Source organism: Tenrec ecaudatus, chromosome 11 (assembly GCF_050624435.1).
Source record: "Tenrec ecaudatus isolate mTenEca1 chromosome 11, mTenEca1.hap1, whole genome shotgun sequence".
NCBI lineage: Eukaryota > Metazoa > Chordata > Mammalia > Afrosoricida > Tenrecidae > Tenrec > Tenrec ecaudatus.
Window position 1 is genome coordinate 150623013 of NC_134540.1, and position 21106 is coordinate 150644118.

The following is a 21106-nucleotide window of genomic DNA, read 5'->3' on the forward strand; positions in this document are numbered from 1 at the left end:
GAGCAAGACTCCACGTGCCCAACCTCAACAGTCTTCTTTCCCTCGTTTCTCATTTTTCTGGCTCTTCCCAAGTAGTAGTAAAAGACGTGGGGGAAACTCTCCAACGAAAATGCGTGTACCCAACAAGTGCATTTTTTAAAAGGTGGACTTTTTCCGCAATTTTCAAGTAAGTAGAAGATGTGACATTTTATCCAAAAATACCTCAGCGTGCTTCTCAGAGCAAGGTGCTTCCCAGGCAACCACAACCACACTTAAGATCAGATGTAAGAAAATGAACACTAATGGAGTAGCATCGTCTAAGGCCTCTTTTATCAATGACACTCCTCATTTGAAAAATGTCCCTTAAAGCTGGGTTTGACCCCTAACTCCAGTGTTCATCGAAGGTCACAGAGAGCATTTATTGTTATGTTTCTGGACTTTGGGGACTGATTTTTGTTGCTATTTCTGTTTGTTTGGGGTTTTTCTTTGTATTTTGTTTTTGCTTTGTTAGTGTGTGTGTGTGTGTGTTTAATTTTACATAGTCCAAGCCAATTGTCTTATATAATAGCCCATACTTTAAAAAAAACAAGCCACCTTTATTGAGATATCATTCACATTGCCATACAATATACCCAGGTACAGTTTAATGCCTTTTAGATTCTCGCAGACCTGTACAGCCATCACCTATAACCAACATTAGAACATTTTCACGGCTCCCCCGAAAGAAGCTGGCTTCCCTAGCCTCTCCGTGCCCCTCCCCACCTGATCTTCTGACCAATCCCCAATCTGCTATTATGGAGATGCCTATTCTGAATGTTGCGTGTGAATTTAATCAGACATTTTCTCATCTCTTGTAGCAGGCTGCTTTCGCTTAGCATAATGGTTTCCAGATTCGCCCACGTTGTGGCATATGCCAGCTTGTCATTTCTAAACAATATTATGTAACTAAATAATATTATGTAACTAAATAATATTATGTTGCATGGATATGATGTATTCTATTTTTATCCATTCATCAACTGACAGACTTTTGAGTTGTTGCTATGCGCATTCATGTACACATTTTGTGTGGATATGTGTATTCATTTCTACTGACTATATGCATGTGAAACTTGGACATCACATAAAGACGACCTTAGGAGAATGGATGCATGTGAATTGTGGTGCTGGAGAAGAATATTGAAAGTACTATGGACTGCTAAAAGAACAAACTGATCTGTCTTAGAGGAAATATAGCAAGAGTGCTCCAAAGAGGCAAAGATAGCGAGCCTTCATCTTACCTACTTGAGACACAATGTCAAGAGAGAAATCTCCCGGGAGAAGAACATCATGTTAGGTAGGGTAGAGCAGAAGCAAAGGGGAGGGGGGCGGGGGGGAAATCCCTCAAGAAGTGGATGGACACGGTGGGTACCTCAATGAACTGGGCACAGGAACAATTGTGAGGATGACACAGGATGGGGCAGTGTTTCCTTCTGTTGTGCGTAGGGTCTCTCTGGGTCAGAACCAACTCAACAGCACCTAACAGAATTGACTACTTCATACTCTTGGTCTTTGATTATTTGTGGTACTTGGTACTTTAATTCTTGATCCCCAGTATTTCCTGAAAACTGAGAGTTGTTGAGGTTCAGATGAACTATTTGAGTATTACTTCTGACGTGTGATTTTAAGACATCAACGCTTAAACAGTTCTTCGTTCTGCTCTTGCATCTCCCCTATGTAAATCCTTTTGCTTTGGGGCATAGCATGGCCTTCTTCTTTCATCCACCTTTACATTCAGTTCTTTAACAGTGGGCATGAATATGGTGCCACTGTCTCTTGGCCTTAAGGAGACCTGGTAGTAAGTACAGTTAAATGCTCTGTGGCAAACCATAAGGTTGGCCATAAACAACCCACCCAGAGGCTTGCGGAGGGAATACCTGATGATCTGCTCCCATGAGGAGTGCAACCAAGAAAACCCTCTAAGGCAGTCCTACTCTGTCACCGGGGGGTTCTTTCTATGACTCAGAATCACCTCAATGGCACCCATCCACAGCGGTAGACTGAGTGTATGTCTCCACAGAGGTCAGAATTTGAAGGTATCAGAAATCAGTACAGGCTCCAGATAAGTTCTAAAACAGAGTTCATTGGCTCCCGATAGACTCAATAGTATATGTTGGAGTCAGATACAACAGAAGTTGTTAATTAACTTTCAGTTGTATGTATAAGAAAATTAATCATACCAACCATCTTAGATGAAACTATTGGTCTCTTCCTGTACAGAGGAAACAAGAATGATCAAAATCAAAAGACACATGGAAATAATTAGTTCAATGGACTGATAGGCAACATCAGCTTTGACCAAAATCACCACATGGTACCCAGATACTACTAGCAACATCCCTAAAAGGTCCTGGATCACGTAGGACGCACATAAGATGACACAGAACTCAAAATCGTAACAGAGACCAAGCTAAGCAGTCACTAGAGATTGGTAGGTCTGTGACTGTATTAAATAATCATTTAAGATGAAAAAAAAAAGGTAGCATTCACCTATGGACAAAATTTAGAGTTAAAGAAGGAGGAGGAATGGAAACAGGGAGCACAAGGAGGAAGTGGGACGAGTGATGGTGCACTGATTGCAATGGATTAATTGAATCAGAATGTGAATTAAAATAAAATGTGAAAGTAAAATATGATCTGCTTTGTACACCTTCAGTTAATCCACAAGAAAAAAATCTAGTTGGTTTCTCTGAGCATGGATATCTTCCTCAAGGCATGGTGGACCAGGATGTGCTTCACTCACAGAGAGGACTATATGACTGGCCCCAGTTCAAGACACGACATCCCTCACTGACCCATAGCCCTACAGGGGACAACACTGGAGACACAGTGTGGGAATCCTGGCCGATCTGACCCCACCATACCGAGGCAAAACACTAAGGGCACGTAGAACAATAAAGGGAGCAGAGCAAGGAAGTCCCAAGGAAGTACCAAAAATAGACTTTGGGGCCAGGGCATGGCACCCCATCAGACTCAACCAGAAAACACTCCTAAAGGTCAACCAACAGACTTGGAACTATTTACAGGCTTTCCATTTTTCTGTCATTGGTTCTTTGTTGTTGTTTTGTTGCTTTGTTTTGCTCTGTCTTGTTTTTGTGCATACTATTATCTCTACAGGTCTGTAGCTAGATAAGATAGACTGGATAAACAATGTGGAGGAGAAAACAATGGGACCGACAGTTGGGGGGACATGGGAGAGGGGAGGTGGGAGAAAGCAAGTGGTGTTAACAAACCCAGGGACAAGGGAACAACAAGTAATCCGAAATCAGAGGTGAGGAGGCATAGGAGGTCTGGTAGGGCTTGACCAAGGGCAATGTAACCGAGAGGAATTACTGAACCCAAATGAAGGCTGAGCATGATAGTGGGGCAAGAGGAAAGTAAAAGGAAATAATGGAAAGAAGTAGGAAGCAAAGGGCATTTATAGAGGTCTAATTACAGGCATGCACATATGTAAATATATTTATATATGAGGATAGGTAAACAGATCCATGTGCATGTATTTATAGGTTTAGTATTAAGGTCACAGATGAATATTAGGCCTCCAGTCAAGTATTCCCTCAATGCAAGAACATTTTGTTCTATTAAACTGACATTCCATGGTACTCACTTCCCCAACTCCATCGCTGAAGACAAAGCCGGTGCATAAGCAAATGTGAAGAAAGCTGATGGTGCCCAACTATCAAAAGATATAGCATCTGGGGTCTTAAAGGCTTGAAGGTAAACAAGCGGCCATTTAGTTCAGAAGCAACAAAGCCCACATGGTAAAAGCACACCAGCCTGTGTGATCACGAGGTATTGAAAGGATCAGGTATCAGGCATCAAAAAACAAAAGATCATATCATTGTGAATGAGGGGCATGTGAATGTGGAGTGGGAACCCAAAGCCCATCTGGAGACAACTGGACATTCTCTTACAGAAGGGTTGCGGGGAGGAGATGAGCCAGTCAGGGTGCAGTGTAGCAATGATGAAACAGAACTTTCCTCTAGTTCTGAAATGCTTCTCCCCACCCACCCCACTATCATGATCCCAATTCTACCTTATAAATCTGGCTACACCAGAATATGTACACTGGTACAGCTAGGAACTGGAAACACAGGGAATCCATGGCGGATGATCCCTTCAGGACCAGTGGTGAGAGAGGCGCTACCAGGAGCATGAGGTGAAAAGGGGGAACAGGTTATAGGGTTGTACATATAACCTCCTCCTTGGGGGACAGACAACAGAAAATAGGGTGAAGGGAGACATCGGACAGTATGAGACATGTCAAAATAATAATTTATAAATTATCAAGGATTCATGAGGGAGGGGGAAGCAGGGAGGGAGATAAAAATATGAGCAGCTGATACCAAGGGCTCAAGTAGAAAACAAATGTTTTGAAAGTGATGATGGCAACAAATGTACAAATATGCTTGACAAATATGGATGGATGGATGGGTGGATTGTGATAAGAGTTGTATGAGCCCCAAATAAAATTATTTTTTTAAAAAGAAAGAAAGAAATCTAGTAATAAAAAATTAATATGCAGGCTATCAGAAATACATGACAAATGTCAAAGATCATTGCAAGTATGAAAGCAAGTTCAGTTATCCTAGCATCACTCATTTGAGAAGCAGAGAAAACTGCTGTAAATTTTATATTTGGTTTCAGATCTTTTGGGGCATCAGTTTGCATTTGGAATCAATTAAGACTCACTTGTTATTGCCTTTAATATATTTGTAAGAGTGTTTTTGAACATATAGCTTAGCTTGCCATTGATGCACTTTAGTGTGTGTGTGTGTGTGTGTGTGTGTGTGTGTGTGAGTGTGTGTGTGAGAGAGAGAGCTACAAAAAAGCAGTTATGATTCAGAAATAAAAATGAAGTGGGAAAATATTTCTAAGTGTTGTTGGAATTGAAAAACTTTCTTGATACTGAAAAATAAACTGCAGTCATTCATACACACTTAAGAATCAAAGGCATGTTCTTTTCTGGTGGTGAATAGCATCCATTTGTCCAGATGTCTACATCATTTCCGTGCAGAATGTTTAAACGGTGTTTACATCTCTGACTGCTCCTATGCTCTTATCTCCTTTGACTGCCCAGAGCCCTGCTATTGAAAGGCCATTGTGAACTCGTGCTGACTATAAAATGTGCTGTGGTCAACAATTGCCAGAGCTCCTCAGTTAGACAAAGACATCTCCAAGATCTCTCTCTTCTTCCACCTTTTGGCTTCAAAAGCACATATCATTGTGACTCCCAACTGTTAGTGAGATTATATTACCTATGGACCATGTCAGAGAGTGCAACAGTTAAATCCATTTTTCTCAATCAATCAATATTTATTCAGCATTTGCTCCATATTGAACATTTCTGAGTCAAGCAAATAGTTACGAGGCTGGCTGCTGTTCAAAAAGTTGGATATTTGAGTCCCTTAAGAGGTACTTTGGACAAAATGGAGCTCTGATGCTGTAGTGCTTACAAGTTGCCCTGGGATTCATCTGGTCATCAGTTCAAAACCACCAGCAGCTCAAGATAGGGCTTTCTACTTCCGTAAACAGTTACAGGCTCAGAAACCCACAGGGGGTCATTGTGAGTCAGCATTGACTCAAAGGTAGTAAGTGAGTTGGACAAAAGGCCTGGAAATCTTCTTCTAAATAGTCAGCCACTGGAAACCACGGGGAGCACAGATCAACTTGAGTGACTGTGAATCAGATCAGTTCATGGCAAAGGGTCTGGGCATCTTATCCTCTGCTGAATCTGAGAACCAGTCAGATTCTCAAAGAAGGTGATGCTCCTTTTGTTTTAGAGCAGCGGTTATCAATCTGTGGGTCACAACTCCTTTGGGGGTTGAACGACCCTTTCAAAGGGGTCACCCAATTCATAACAGTAGCAAAATGACAGTTATGAAGTGGCAACAAAATTTTTATGGTTGTGGGGTCACCACCACATGAGGAACTGTATTAAAGGGTCGCTGCATTAGGAAGGTTGAGAACCACTGCTTGAGAAGGTGAGAACAATCAGGAGTAATGGCATTCCAGATACCAGCTCATACAGAGAAAATGTGGCCTGAAGCCCACACTCTCTGGACCCCCATTTCCTGCTCAGCTTGGACCCAAGCTCCCTTGCCAACTCTCCTTCCAGCCGATCTCACTGGGTAAGGCAGGGTGCAGTGCAAGAGCTGGTTTCCTTTGGATTCACCATCCATGGCATCCATGTGTGTGTGCAGGTTGTTCATTGTATGTATATATTAACTTTAAAATTTTTAAGCTGTGCTGATAATTTCCCGGCTATAGATTTAGGTACATCGTTTTTCAGATACATATATATATATACATATATATATATATATATCCTCTTCAAACACCCATTCACAAAACATTGAAAGGATGACCGAGTTAGAGGGGGAAAAATTGCCATTCTGTAGCCATCTCTGGAAGAATTGATTCCAACAAGATTATCAATGGCCACTAACCTCATTGGGTCAAAGTTTGAGGAAAAACAGGACATTTACATCATCTCAAGGTACCTCCTTAGCCAGCACTTATTAACCACAAGATGAAAACTGTTAATTTTACAGTGTAGAAACTTGGCAGGATCCCCACCTTAACCAATTGATCCAAGTAAGGGGACAAATGGAGCGTGTGTGTGTGTGTGTGTGTGTGTGTGTGTGTGTGTGTGTGTGCACTTGATGGTATGCACTAAGAAGAATGTGGCATGGCTCACATCGCCCCAAGGGCATTAAGCACCCAGATCTCATGAAGCATGTCCAACAGATCCAAAGTCAAGGACATTCTAAAGACAAGTGGTTTGCATTCTTCATGACTGTCAAGCATGGAACACAAAGAACAGCTGAAGTGCTTTCTCGGGTGAAGAAAAATGGGAGACATCTCTTCCAAATGCAATCAATGATTCCAGACTCTAATGGGGTTGGAAGAATAGCTGGTACAAAGGGCATTATGAAGGTCAGGTATTCTGTTAGTTTTCAAATCCCTTGACTTTACGTAGTCCAGTACCTAGTCCAGGTAGAAAACACTACTGCAGATTTTCCAGCACTGAAGGGATTCCAGGATGTTGGATTTTCAGTTGCTAAATCCAGGGAAGTCCTGGGAAAATCAGAATGAGTTATGTTCCAAGTACAGGTGTCAAATTCACTGTCATCGAGTCAGAACTGGCTTTGTGGGTTCATGAGGGGCTAAATCTTGATGGAGTCAGAGAGCCTCATTCTGTGGATTCAGATTCAGCATGCGGATCGTCCTCAGCACTTTGTGGGTAACAGACATTCCCATTATTGAAGCAAATCTATCCTCCATGTACAATAAGCACAAGTTCGTTTGAAAACATCACATTTGCATAGTTGATACTTGTATCCCCATCAGTAAGTTTTACACCTGTAAAGAAGTACAATGACAAAAGTTGTGTGATAGTGATTTTTACCAGGACAAAAAAGAGTAGCTACTGAAGCTGCCTATGTTTAACCAAAAACCTCTTAGAATTAGGTTTCTTGGTTTAGAGGTTTAAGGTCATGATTTCATGTGGCATACCAGTTCATTGGCCCAATAACATGTATGGTCCTTCTTTTCTACCTCCTAGCTCACTGTGGATTGCCTGGAGTCATAAAATATTGCAAATGGACATCCTAGGCACAGTAATTGGTTTCTATATGCCCGAAGCAGTAAAGGAAGAGGAGGATATAAAATGTATGGCAAATCACCTCTGTGAACAATTTCCTCTTTGCCATGAGACTGAAAGAATGGGATGCTGTCCTGCTACCATTTTGGTCAAAGATTTTACAGAATTACCCTGATCAAAAAGAGGGAAATGCAAAGTTCTCATGGACTCCAGACTCTGGCACCATGGTGGTGGGATGAACTCCTGCAGTTATTTCCCTTTGATTATCTTTATAACAAACAATAGGTTCATCGGTTCTGAAACTTTGTACTGGAGCCCATGATCCAGAAGTAAGTGCAGTCATCTACTCTGCACCTCAGTTTGCTCATCCCGGTGCCAGCAGGGGGAAGTATTGCCCACTCTGGGAAACTGTTGTAGCTTAACTAATAAAGAACGCCTGCTTGGGAACATTGGGCTCTTTTGAGACCTCTTTACTTGGGATCAAATTTACAACAGCAACTTAAAAGACTACTTAAAACCACCAGGAGCAGTGAATCTATGTTCATGGGGAAGGAGCAACTGAGAAAAGGGGGTTGAGAATGGTTAAACATGTAGAAAGTCTTGAATGCATGGAAGCTTTACTGAGATCTCTCTCTTCTCTTCTCTCTCTCTCTCTCTTTCTCTCTCCTTGAGTCAATGCTGACTCATCGTGACCTTATAAGACAAGGTAGAACTGCCCTTGTGAGTTTCCAATTAGAGAACTCTGTGTTTCCCCCAGAGTGGCTGGTAGTGTCAACCTACTGAACTTGAAGTTAACAGTCCAACGCATGACCACTACATCACCAGGGCTCCTGGGTCTATTCTGAAGAGCAAACAAATAAAGTATAAGAAGAAGGAGTTACTTTGTTTAAAAGACTAGGAATCTCTGCTGTATAATGATGCCGCAATAGTTCTCCCCTTTCGGGAACAGCTAAAGGTTGTCTTGATGTTATGGATGCAGAATAGGAAATGAGGCGTATGACTGCCTGAACACAGACGGGCACTAGAGAGCCCACATGGTACGGAATGGCTCTTGCTCTTTCTGAGCTGATATGTCACGCTGCGCTTGAGAGCCCTGCATGCCGGTGCTAGCATCTCTCTTGGCCGCCCATCGGCAGAGCTGTGAATGTTGCACTTGTTTGTAGATAGCGCGTGACTTTTCTCCTGGGAATATCGCATGGACCAGTGGGAGGGTCGCTCAACGAATTGTTGTAGTCACCATCACCAAGTATTATGCCTGTGAAAAGTTGAACTGGCACACAGTGGCACACGCACACAAAGAGAGGAACTCTTGAGGCTGCTTATGCCCAGCCCCAAACTTCATGGCATTTAGTTTCTTGGTTTGGAGGTTTAGGGGTTGTTTGACCTAGCATGTTTTCTGCTTCGGGTCTACCTCCAATGCCTGTGGCTGTCTGGTCAATTCTGATTCACAGTGACCCCATTGTGGCCCCCATTGTGCTTCAGGAGAGGCAGCTGGTGAGTGGGAATCATCGTCTTTCAGTTAGCACCTGAAAGTTCTCATCACTGTACTGCCAGGGCTTCTCGATTAAACAGGAGTCGAGCTAACTTGGTAAGAAATATCTGCCTTGAGCATTATGCTCCTTTAAGAGTCTCTGTGTGAGATTAAAATCACAAAGGTGACTGGTAAGATGAGGTAGGAACCGTAGGAGGCAGTGTGTCTGTGTTAATGGGGTGGAACAGCTCGGCGGAGAGGGCTGGGGATGCCTTCCCAACAGCCGCTCAGCCTCACTGTCACTGAGTGGCATGTGCAGAAGCTGTGGTCCAGGTGTATGCTTTGCTGTGTATATTCTCAAGAGCAAACTAAATGAAAAGATGTATGTTTTAAGAATGGCGTTTCTCTTTGCGGTGCTGGGGATGTGTAAACTGGGTGTGGTTTGCCGCTCACAATCCAAGTGTGGGCTGTATGGGCCTGTCAATCGTACAAGAGCAGAAATTACCAGCAGCTGAATCACTGATAATATGTATTTCTTGCAGAAGCAAGTAGACCACTGGGGGAAGTGTTCTACCTCATTGTTTGGGTGTATGTATCTGACAGCCAGGCAAGTGGATGCAAAATAATGTATTTAGGGTGTTTGCAATACGGACTCTCAGCAGGGAAGGAACCCCAAACCAGTTTAGTTGCTTCCTATGTTTTTTAATTCCAAGGATGGAGGGGCAGAAAATATGACAAACAAAGGACCAATTACCTGAAAACTCTGCCAGGAGCTAGGGGAAGATTGCGGACTACGGCAGGGTGGGGTGCTGGAAGCAAGGGTGAATTTCTCTGTAAGCAATGTAAACATGGGCTTCCTGGTGCTGATTTATTAAGCTATAGTGAACACTTTCACAAGTTCTTTGTGAAACTGTTCACTGCAGATTAGTAAATCAGCACAAGTCAACTGATGCTTATCCGTGCTTCCTGGGTACTCCAGCCCTATCAGGGATTATAGATTTGAAAGTTGGTTTTGATTCTGTAGGAAAGTGGGGTGGGGGGCGGGGTAGGAAAGAAACAGATTGGAGCCATAACTAGACTCTTAGCTGTGTTGGAGGAAAAGGTGAAATTGTTCACGGTAGACCGGTAAGAAAGTACAAGTCAGCCCGTGCTTACTGTGTTTATCAGGTATTTTGGCATGAGGCACGAGAGAAGCTCTCCGGGTAATAACTCTCATAGAATCATGTCTATCTCTTAGATATCATGACGGGCTCATGCGCACCATACCCCAAGTTCTTCAATGTTCCTTTAAGGTAAAGTTTCATTCTCCCCTGTGTGCACATGGAGAATATTCACTCCCTCTCCTTGGTTTCTTGGTCAGGTCACAGACATAAAAGAGAAACTGAAGCTCTCTAAAAAAGTCTGGTCCTCTTTGCCCTACACCATCTGCCAGGACGGGAGCGTGACGGCGGGCACGTCCAACGAAGAGGAATGCTGGAACGGGCACAGTAAAGCCAGGTGAGCAGGGGCTGCTATTCAGATGGACAAGGGCATTTCACATTGAGTCTTGGGAGACTCTCCTGGCACGACCCGCAGACCTGTTTATGGACAAAACAATGGAGGGCGGAGGGACAAGTCGCCACTTAGTGACAGCTGTTCAGAGTGATAGGTGTGATTGGCACCTGGGGTGTTCTCTCAAGGTGCCGTGAAGCGTGGAATTCTCCTTTGGCATGCCTTGCCTCTGGATGTGGACAGGGATGGTGACAGATGCCGGGTTACAGACATTCTGAGATTTCAAAAAGCCCTTTTATGTTCACTTAATGACTCTAAGAGTCTGCAGCTATTTTTATCTCGAGTCAAATTTGCACTGCTCTTTCCCCTCCCCATCACAAGTTAAAGCCCCAATGAAAATATAACTATAATTATCTCTATCGTCTGCAGGGCGCAGAGAGGGTGGGGGAAGCTGAAGTATGCATTGGAAGGGTCAAAGAAAATGACTGAGGGGCTACTGGGGAAGAACCCTGTGCTTTGGGAAGTCCCATCGGGATGTCATGAGGAGAGATGGATGGCTCTTTGTCTTCTTTCAGCTTTGCTGATCCATAGGACAAGCAGTTGATAAAGAATTTCTCCAGTTCTTGATGCAGCCTAGAAGTGGACTTGGCCTGGGCTGAGAAGTTGGATGGGGAAACTGATTAGGAGTTGGCTTGGCAAGACACCAGGCGAGGAGTCTGCTTGAGCCCTTTCAGTAGGGTCGCAAGTGGGTAGAGCAGCTGGTACATTGGACTCGAGCAATCTTTGGGGGCTGACCAACAGGCAGAGAAGCTAAGAGGGGAGTCTATTCTGAGGGTTTTAATCTTCTCAGGAGCTGTTATCAAAGGGGAACAAGGCCGTAGGTGGCTGTTAGGGTCTTGGGAACCTGCATACGGTAAGTAAGGTGCCGATGAGGAGCTCATTGGGCGTTATCTCTGCAGAGTCGCATGTTCGAGCATTGGTTGGTAATGACACCATTAAGCAGATTGAGAAGAGCGTAACGAGGGGAAAATAAGAGAACTGTAGCAAAAGGTGTAATCATTTCAAGTTGTCCCAACATAGCAATATCTAGCTTTCAGATCATACGAGTACAGAAGGAAAATCATGATAATTAGCAACATTTCATTCAAAACTACTGCGTGAGTTATTAGCGCTGGGCCTGTTAGGAAGGAGACTTTGGCTAGCAAATTCAGCTGCGAATGAGCAACATAAAAGGTGCCATTTCCTCCTGCTTGTGCAGAAGGGCCCTCCCAAGGCTTTCCAGACAACCTAATGAGGACACTGCTGGATCCCAGAGGTTGGACCACGTCCCTGCAGCCCTGGCATGGGAACGGCATTCCCATCGGTAGTTGGGCAGGCCGCGGGGCACACTGTATGAATACTTCATTACAAAGGCACATCGAATTGCAAAGGGGGGCAGGATGGGGAGGACCCCCTGCTCCATCCAGGAGATGAATGCAGAGGATAGGAACCCTTGGACTTAGAGCCAGAGGAAATTGGAATTGTTTGGTCACGTTCCCCATTGAATGGGCTAAAGGAAGCTCCAATGTGACCCAGTGCACAAAGTGGACAGCAGCGCCGAGCGTCTGAAATCCCAGCCCAGTGCCCATTGTGTTGTACTACTCCGTCTCTAAACAAAGGGCGACGACATGCGTTCGCCAGCGGCCCTGCAGAAGAAAGGCCTGGCGAACTGCTTCCATAAAGGTTACCGCCAAAATGGGAGGGGAGATTTGTTCTACTCTGTAACATGCTGGAGAAGTATGGATTAGAATCAATTCAACTGGTAATGGATTGGATTTCTTTTTGTAAACGCAAGCTAGGAGAGTTGAATAAAACAAATAATTAGTTCTGTAAAAGATTTAGAGAGTCAACTTTAGTTCATTCCTTCCATCAATCCACCAGCAATTTTATTAAGCCACCCCTCTGCCCCAGGCACTACGGAAGGTTCTAAGAATCAAGTGCTTATAAAATGGTAATGGATTCGATCCATGCAGAGACACAGTGGAAGGGCAGGGCCCAGTGGATCTGGAAACTTCTAGTGAGGGGTGGTTGAGTTGGAGGTGTGGGAAAGAACTGTATAGATGGAGAAGCACCTGGAGTCATAGAGCAGACTTGAATGTTATCCTGTCCTCAGTGGGCAAGTTGTCCTGGTGGCATAGTGGTTATGCATTGAATTGCAATCCACAAGGTCAGCAGTTTGAAACCACTAGCTGGTATGCAGGAGAAAAAGAGGGCTTTCTACTCCCACATAGAGTTACTCTCTTGGGAAATCAGAGTGGCAGTTCTACAGGGTCACTATGAGGTAGAATTGACTCGATGGCTGTGGGTTTATCTGTTTGTTTGTATCGATGGGAAGCAATTAAAAGCTTTTATGTCGATGAAGGAAATGGAGTTAATACAAAAAAACAAAGGATCTGCAAAAAGATTCTATAAGTTCCCCCAATCCTTGTATTATGTAACAAATATGTTGTCAAAAAAGATGAGGTTGTTGATTTTTTTTTTTACTTAACTATTGCTTCCATTGAACATTTTAATGATTTGTTTTAGTTCCTTTTAAAGAAAACATTCTTCCACCGGAAGCTAATCTTAATGCTACAAATTTATTTTAATACCATAGTAAGTAACTAAGTAATTAAGCTCTTGAGTTAAATTTAAGCTATTTTTCACTAAACTATCAGGAAACTCATGCCTAAATGCGTTTTTGAAAACGAAATTCCTGCTTTTAAAAACAATGGTATTGAGTTATTTTGTAAATTGAAGAATCGAGTTATATGAGGGTACATTTTTAATATGGTTACTTGCACTCGAGAGCATACATGCACATCTTTCTTCCAAACAAAACGTGGTTAAACGTGTCTCATTCCTCAGTGAATGGCTGCAGACAAGTTCTCAGGAACATCTTAATCTCGTTAGGTTAGGTTGTCTTCAACAAAAATCCCATCAAGATCATAGCTTCCAAGAAGCCCTGGTGATGCACTAGTTACACATTGAGCAGCGAATTGCCTGGTTGGCTGTTACAAATGACCAGCGGCACCTCAGGAGAATGAAGGGGCTTTCCGCTCCTGTAAACAGTTGCTGTCTCAGGGGTCGCTGTAAGTCAGCATTAATTGGATGGCAGTGAGTTTGAATCCAAATGAGCATAAGAATGAAAAAAAGTGTCCTAAAAATGGAAAGATGAGGCTTTCTACTCCGTAAAGAGTTGCAGTCTCAGAAACCCACTGTTTAATCCTGTCTGAAAGGGTTGCTCTGAATGGCCGTGGACTCGACGGCAGTGAATTTGGGGTGTTTTGTTGTTGTTTTGGTTTAAGGAGAGCTGCGGCTGCAGTGGAATTCAAGGCAGAGAAGTCAGCTCAGAAGGTTATAGCAACAGTTTGGGGGCTCCACGGGGATCATCTTGATAGATGTTCCTGAAAGACACCACCAGAACTGATTCAGAGGTGATTTTAAGAAGAAGAAAACTGCACTGGTGAGAACAAGGACAGGGCATTTGTACCGAGAAATAGCTTTCCATCAGGACAATCTACCTGCTCATTTTTCAAGGGAAGCAAAGGCTGCCCTGTGAGAATTTCATTAGGAAACCTTGCCTCATCCACCCTCCAGCCCTCTCTTGCTTCTTCTGACTTCGTTTGGTTTCCCAGACCCAAAGAACATTTAGGGACATGCTTCAAGTCCCTCGAGAAAGCCACGTCTGCCATTCTGCCACTGGGGTAAATAGCAGAACAAGGAATTCTTCAGGGAAATCATCGAGAGATGAAAACCCCGCCTTCAGAGGTTTATAAACTCAGCTGGAAGATGTGTTGAGAAATAATAGTTTCACATGTTGCTATTCTTGTTAAGAAAAGATTCTATGATTTTGTAACAACATTTTTGACTTATCTTCTTAATGCTGCTCATCCCCCCCCCCCCCTATTTTAGAAGTATGGATTTTCAGAGGACCAAAAAAAACTCACTGCCATGAAGTTGATGCCAACCCAATAGTGACCCTATAAGACAGAGTAGACCAGTCCCTGAGACTGCAATGCGTCACAAGAGTAGAACACACCCTCTTGCTCCCCTGGAGCAGCTGGTGGTTTGGAACTGCTGACCATGTGCTTAGCAGCCCCACTCATTACACTGTGCCCCCAGGGCTCCTGTTAAAGCTGTTGCCTTGAAATCGATCGACAGATGTGAATGGACGTGTGACTCAGATGATTGCTGACATCATGGTTTGTTCATGGTCTGAGATTTTGAAAGCCAAGTCTGAGGCATGGCTTTGCCTCTTTATCTTTCATTCCACTGGCTCCTGAAACACACCCACCAGCAGCCCTTTTGGCCCCGAAGTGTTGGATTAGGCTTGTCTTCCAACAGTTTTATATATATATATTATTCCAACTTGTCTTCCAACAGTAATATATATATATTCTGAATCCTACTCCAAAGTTTATTACCATATTTTGCATTTTTATCTTTTCAAACTCAAAATAATTCTTTTCACATTGGGAATGTTCACTTAGTCCCAGTGATTCGCTTGTTTTCCTAAATAGCTGGCACCAGACTAGTGGCAAATCAACGATGCCGGCGGCTGAAATCCATGCCAGCTTACCTGGTGTTGAGAGAATGGCGATATGGATGCCACGCGGCCATGGGGTGAACCCTGCTGTGTTGAGATCATGGCCAAGGGCAGGCACCCCTGGAATCTGAGCCCACCCCCCACCCCCCTGCTCATTCATTATCACCCCATTCCAGCAGACCTCCCTCTACTAGGGAGCTAAGCAGGCCTGAAGGTACAGAGGGAGACTCTGTCCATTCGTGGGCGGGAACTGTGAAATGCCGCATGGAGAGTGCCCAGCCCAAGGGCCTTATAAGACCTGCAAAATCATCAGTAGAGCTAACGCCACACACCACACAAAAGAGAAGCAGCGCTAGCCATTGTATTCTCTAAAACTCACTGCCACCAAGTGGTTATAAATCGGGCGGCCAACCACAAGGGCTGCAGCTGAAATCCACTAAGGGCTCCCTGGGGAAAAGACGAGGCTTTCTGCTCCTGTAAAAAGTTACAGTCTCAGAAAGCCGTGGGGGCAGTGCTACCCTGTCTACAGGATCACTAGGAGCCATTGCATTAGGGTTGCGTTCATTAAGTCTTTGACCAGGGTTCCTTGAATGATGTTAGTCCGGAGGAGAACAGCAGAAACCAGAGGAGAAGGAAGATGGCGGTCGGAATGAGATTTGAAAGTAATTAACAATCTACAATCTATCAGGAGGCCACAAGTGTTGGGAAGAAGGAGGGGGGAAAAGGAGGAGCTGATCCCAAGGGCTCAATGGAAAGTAAATGTCCAGAAATATATGTATGAATCTGTCGGACACAATTGATGCATGGTTTGTAACAAGAGCTGTAAGAGCCCCCAATAAAATGACTTAACAAAAAGGAAGAAATATCCAAATGACCCTTGGCAGAGAAATAGGTTCTTCAATCCTGGTTGCTCTGCCTTCTGACAAGAAGACTATGTGCTCCGCTTCCCTTTCCGACCTCCTGGGACAGTGTGAAGTTCAAGGAGCTAAGAGCTCCTGCAGCTGCACTGGTGGGAATCGGGTTACAATGCAGACTCTGGTCAGCCAAGGCTGAGGTCTGGCCAGGGCGTCTGCATCTCCAGCTGACATCCTTGCTGGCTCGCAGGGAGCCACCATCATGACATTGAAAGATTCTAAGCCCACATTTAGCACATGAAAATATACGACACCAAATGGGACATGCTTTCACTAAAAGAAAACAATAAACAGGAATATTCATTATTTATCTCAAAACTCCATGTAAATGAATAGCTTATATTTTATATCGCAACCCTACTTTAAGGCCCTATTAACATGTAAGAGAGGCTCTCTCTTCTTTTCTTCTTCTTCTTCTTCTCCTTCTCCTCCCTTCTCCTCCCTTCTCCTTCTCCTCCTCTTCCTCCTCCTCCTCCTCCTCCTCCTCCTCCTCCTCCTCCTCCTCCTTCTTCTCTCTCTCTCTCTCTCTCTCTCTCTCTCTCTCTCTCTCTCTCTCTCTCTCTCCCCACACACACCAGCCTCAGGGAGCGTGTTACAAGTTTTGATTTTCTCATTGCCTTTCCTGATACCCTGGATGTTTCCTGTAATGGGGCTCCCTGCTCACAGTAAGCTGAGCAGCAGCAGCAGTGGGGGGTGAGGTGAGTGTCTGTGGTCCGGCTGTGACCTCTCCCACAGAGGATCACCTGCAGAACAGGCTCCCAGGAGCATCAAGTTCAGAAATATAGCACGGTTTTCACAATGAAGCATGTCGTCCCACTCGGGTTTCAAAGGGGTTACTGCTCTTTTACCAAGGCCAAGTTCTCTGAATCATTGGGGGGTAATTGATTCCACTAGCACTCCCAATCACATCCTACATATCCGAATAGCTAATTAAGGAGTTTTGCTCAGCATCTACTGCAGCATCCGGCCACCAGGAGAGGCAGCCTTGGAAGCATTGTCAGTGCGTTTTCCAAAGAAAAGACACTGCCTGTTTCTCGTGGACCTCAGAAGGGTGCAATGGAAGAAGTACAGAAGCATCCTGATTCAGCTCAGACAAGTTGGAGTTGAAAAGGGGCTAGTGAGTAATGAAGGAGAACTGACAATAATCCAGAAGGCCAAAGGGAGAAAATCTGAAGGGGTCATGGTGTCAGTGACCAATATAGGCCTCCTGAAGTTCCCGGGCTGATTCCCCAACCCTGCAAGGGTACTTGCTGTCATTTGTCCTCCCTGGGAGGAGTATTCCCGGCAGCTGGGTGGCTGGAATGAGCTGTCAGTAAGAGCACTGGAGACGAATCGTTGCTAGGAGAGAAATGTAGCGTCCATACAGGAATCGCGTGTTTTATTGTGCTTTGCAGAGACTGTGTTTGGGTTTTTGTCTGTATGCTCATTTTTAAGATTTTGCAGGTTTGTGTCAACCCGGCATCGAGCGTTCGTGCCCCAACAGCATGTGCTCACGTTGTGTCTCTGTGTCACATTTTGCTCATTCCCACAATGGCCAACCTTTGTCGCCCAAGCAACCATAATGCTACGAGCACTGTGAAACCACCCCTTCCTGTGGGTCACTGTACCTGGGGACTCGCCTTCCTGAGGTGGTTTGAGACCAAACCATGGGGCATCTCCACGGTGTGCCTACAGGCCTAGCTATGAAGAGCAGAGTTTTCCCTGGCAGGAGTTGGACTCTGATGGCCCTCACATACGCTCCCACCTTTTGTCCACAGAGGAAGGGTCTTGCTGGGTTTGGACATTTGTTGATGCTTCTTACCCTTGAGTTGACCCCTGCCTCCTGGTGACCACTTGCACTGTTGGTGGTTGAGGTCCTGAGCCATCCCGTAATCAGTTTGGACCCTTGCGACCCATTGATCTTCCTGAGCTGAGTTTCAGAAGTAGATCACCTTTCTTCCTACTCCGTCACAGACTGGCAGCTGTTGAGCATCGTGCACGCCTCTGCTGCAGGTGGTGGATGTGCAGGAGGAGCAGGGATGAGAATGGAACGCTGGTCTCCTGCCTGGGGCAGCAGCAGGACATGAAATCTATCATTGAGCCACCAGTGCCTCTTGCTCAGGACAGAGCTATATCAAACTCCATGTTCAGTGTCAGGGGCTGGCAAACTTTTGAGACAGAAGAGCAAATTCGGTCCCTCATAATCATTTTAAAATCACTCAAGAGCCATGAGTATAGTTTCCCAAACAAATGAAGTCACCATTATCTGAATAATTTCCTTTAAATGTTTCCAAATGTACTTCAGAGCCACGTGTATGTACCTAAAGAGCAGCATGGGGCTCTCAAGCCTGAGTTTGCCAGCCTCTGCTCTATTTCGTCAGTGAGACTTGTCTTGTCCTGATGGAGATCCGTTCCCAACATTCAGAGAGAAAGAGTGAGGATGGCAGAGGATGATGTGGGCCAAAGAGAAGACAACTAAAGGCAGGGCTGAGATTCCAGACTCACCAGCACCTGGGACACATCACAGGATAGCTATATTGCAGAGTATTTGAGATGTCTCCAGTCAGTCGTATCCAGAACTCCTCCCCACCTCCCACCCCACCCCAAGAGAACTGTCAAAACAGCCTCACAAGATTTGCATGAAACTGCTAACCTAAAAGCTGGTTATTTAGACCCACCCAGTCTTCAACCCCTGGTTGAAAAGACCTGGAAAACCCTATGGGGCAGCCATCCTCAGCACATGTGGATGGCCATAAGCCAGGATGCCTGGTCAACCACCAGCAACCAACAGTAACAACCAAGCCAGGAGTGAGCTCTCAAGTGGCACTTTCTTTAAAATGAGGCCATCAAGGAGGCAGCTGACTAATTGGATCCATTGGAAGCACGGTTGTCTCTGGAAGTCTCTGCTATTTTACAAGCCAGCTGATCCTCACAGCAATAACTGTGTCCCCAAGGAATTCCTTCCCGAGGCCAGGAGGTAAATACATGAAATTGAAAGACAGAGGAAACGTAGAAAAATCTCAAAAACAGATCGGTCCCCCTCCCCACTCTCAGAGAAACCAAAGACAAGAACAAGTCACGCACCAGGTAAGTCTGAGCAGATGGAAGACGGGCGAATGATGCACTGTGATGAGGCATCTGTGAAAGAGAGGGACGCAGCTGGCAGGAGCTGGCATGACAAGATTGTTTTAGTCTGAGTGCAGAACAGCTCCCAAAGCTCGTCAGCTGCAGCTGAGCGAACTGTGAAACTCTCGCTCTCCGACTGGGCGAGGCAACGCATTGGGAGAGGTAGGAACTCAGTGTAGGAATGAACTGTGTCATTAAATCCCGTGGCCTTCCAACTTACCATTTCCCTTCTTCTGGCAAGCTTGCGGGAAGAGCCCACCCTGACTGTCCTGGGGATCAGAGAAGCTTCAAAGATCCCTGAGTGGCGAATGTTGGGCCGAAATGGCTACGAATAAGAGGGAGTTGGCATGTTGCTGGTCAGCAGCTGAGCATCGCTGGACACTTACGCAAGGCCCCCCTTTGCTGTCTCTTCTCGAGTTGACTGACGCTTGGCCTACTATGAGTGTAGGGGTTGGAGAGTTAGGGTGCCCTGATGGTGCAATGGTTAAACCCTGTGCAGCGAACCAAAAGGTCAATGGTTCAAACCCACTGGCCACTCCTGAGGAGAAACAGGTGGCAACCGACTTCTGAGATCACAGCCTTTGGGAACTGGATAAGGTAGTTCTACTCTGGCCTGTGGTTTGTTATGAAACAACTTGGCAGCAATGACTTGGGCCATGGAGCTGAGGTTAAGTTCACGAATGTAGCTTCTGCCCGGGGCTGCAATGAGTGGGCTGTGCATACTTTAAAATGCCCAGAACATATCACGCTGCTGATTCTGCAGCTGTCACAGCGTCCCGTTCTGTGTGTGAATTTGGGCTCTAAAATGCCACCTTCTGCCTGTCACGTCAAAGGAACAAGCTGACATTTGGGGAAGTCATGCTAACAATTTGATTCTCAGAAGAATATATAGGAATTATATGGTACATTATGTTTTTCAAAGAGCTTTCATTTGGGTTCGCTGAAGAGGGCATCCTTGGAAGCAAACAAGGTATGTGATAGTCCCAATTAGCTGCTGGTTTTGGGGGCTGCTCAAGGGATAAGAGGAGAATTCTACCACTGACCCCCTCCCCCAGCCCCGCATTCCCAAGGTCCAGTTAAGTACTGATGGTGTTGTTGCATGTTACTGTAAAGTCGATTCCAACTCATGGGGACCTGATTGTACAGAGTAGAATTGCCCATAGGGTTTTTAAGAGTGGGACCACTCACCTGTTCTCGAAGGCATCTCTGGGTAATTCACACCATCTTCTTGGTGGCTGGTAGTCAAGCGTTTATCTACTTGTTTCTCCCAGAGACTCTGCTTCAATGATTGCCCCACAGTCTCACTATTGGGTCCTCGAAATTCGCGACCAGAATTCACATGCCCTCGCCCATGCCCCAGTGGCATATTCAGGATGTAGCTAACACAGAGGCAACTCCAGTTTAACAGCCTTGAAGAATTCATAAACCCACTTAACACGTAGGGTCACAGCATGCCCCAGATAACACCACTTCGCAGGCAGGGAAAATGTAAAGGAAACCAAGTAGCCTACATTCCAGGACCTTAGGAGTACACTTAAACCTTAGCTTTTCAAAAAAGCTTTTGAAGAGATTACAGACACCAGAGGCTCATAATTCCTTCTTTGAAACCCTTTGGGTTGTATGTGTTGTGCAGTTGTTTAGATATTAGAAAACCAACACAATGCATTTACTGGATATCATGCATGACTCCCAGTGGGCCTGGAAGCTACAACACACAATCAAGCACATTCATCTTTCCACAGAAAAATGTATTGATATCCACACTGAGTGGGCTCATCATTGGCTTCATTTCAGCTAAGTTCCAGTTTTACTACCATAGGGCTTGTCACATTTTAGAGATGTTTGAACGTAGGAATTGCAGCACTGTGTGCTTTTGGTATTCTGTGCCGGCACCTGTATTCAAAGGCCTGGAGTCTTCATTTTCTTTATGGTGG

At 44.9% G+C, this 21106-nt stretch overlaps 1 protein-coding gene across 1 annotated transcript in view; it reads left to right on the top strand.

Annotated features, from left to right (window-relative positions):
* Window positions 1-21106, top strand: part of GPC6 (glypican 6) — a 1382124-nt gene that overhangs the window by 1342394 nt on the left and 18624 nt on the right. The window contains exon 7 of the mRNA XM_075563532.1: window positions 10456-10592. Within this exon, the coding sequence (XP_075419647.1) occupies window positions 10456-10592 (137 nt within the window). The remainder of the gene's footprint in view (window positions 1-10455; window positions 10593-21106) is intronic.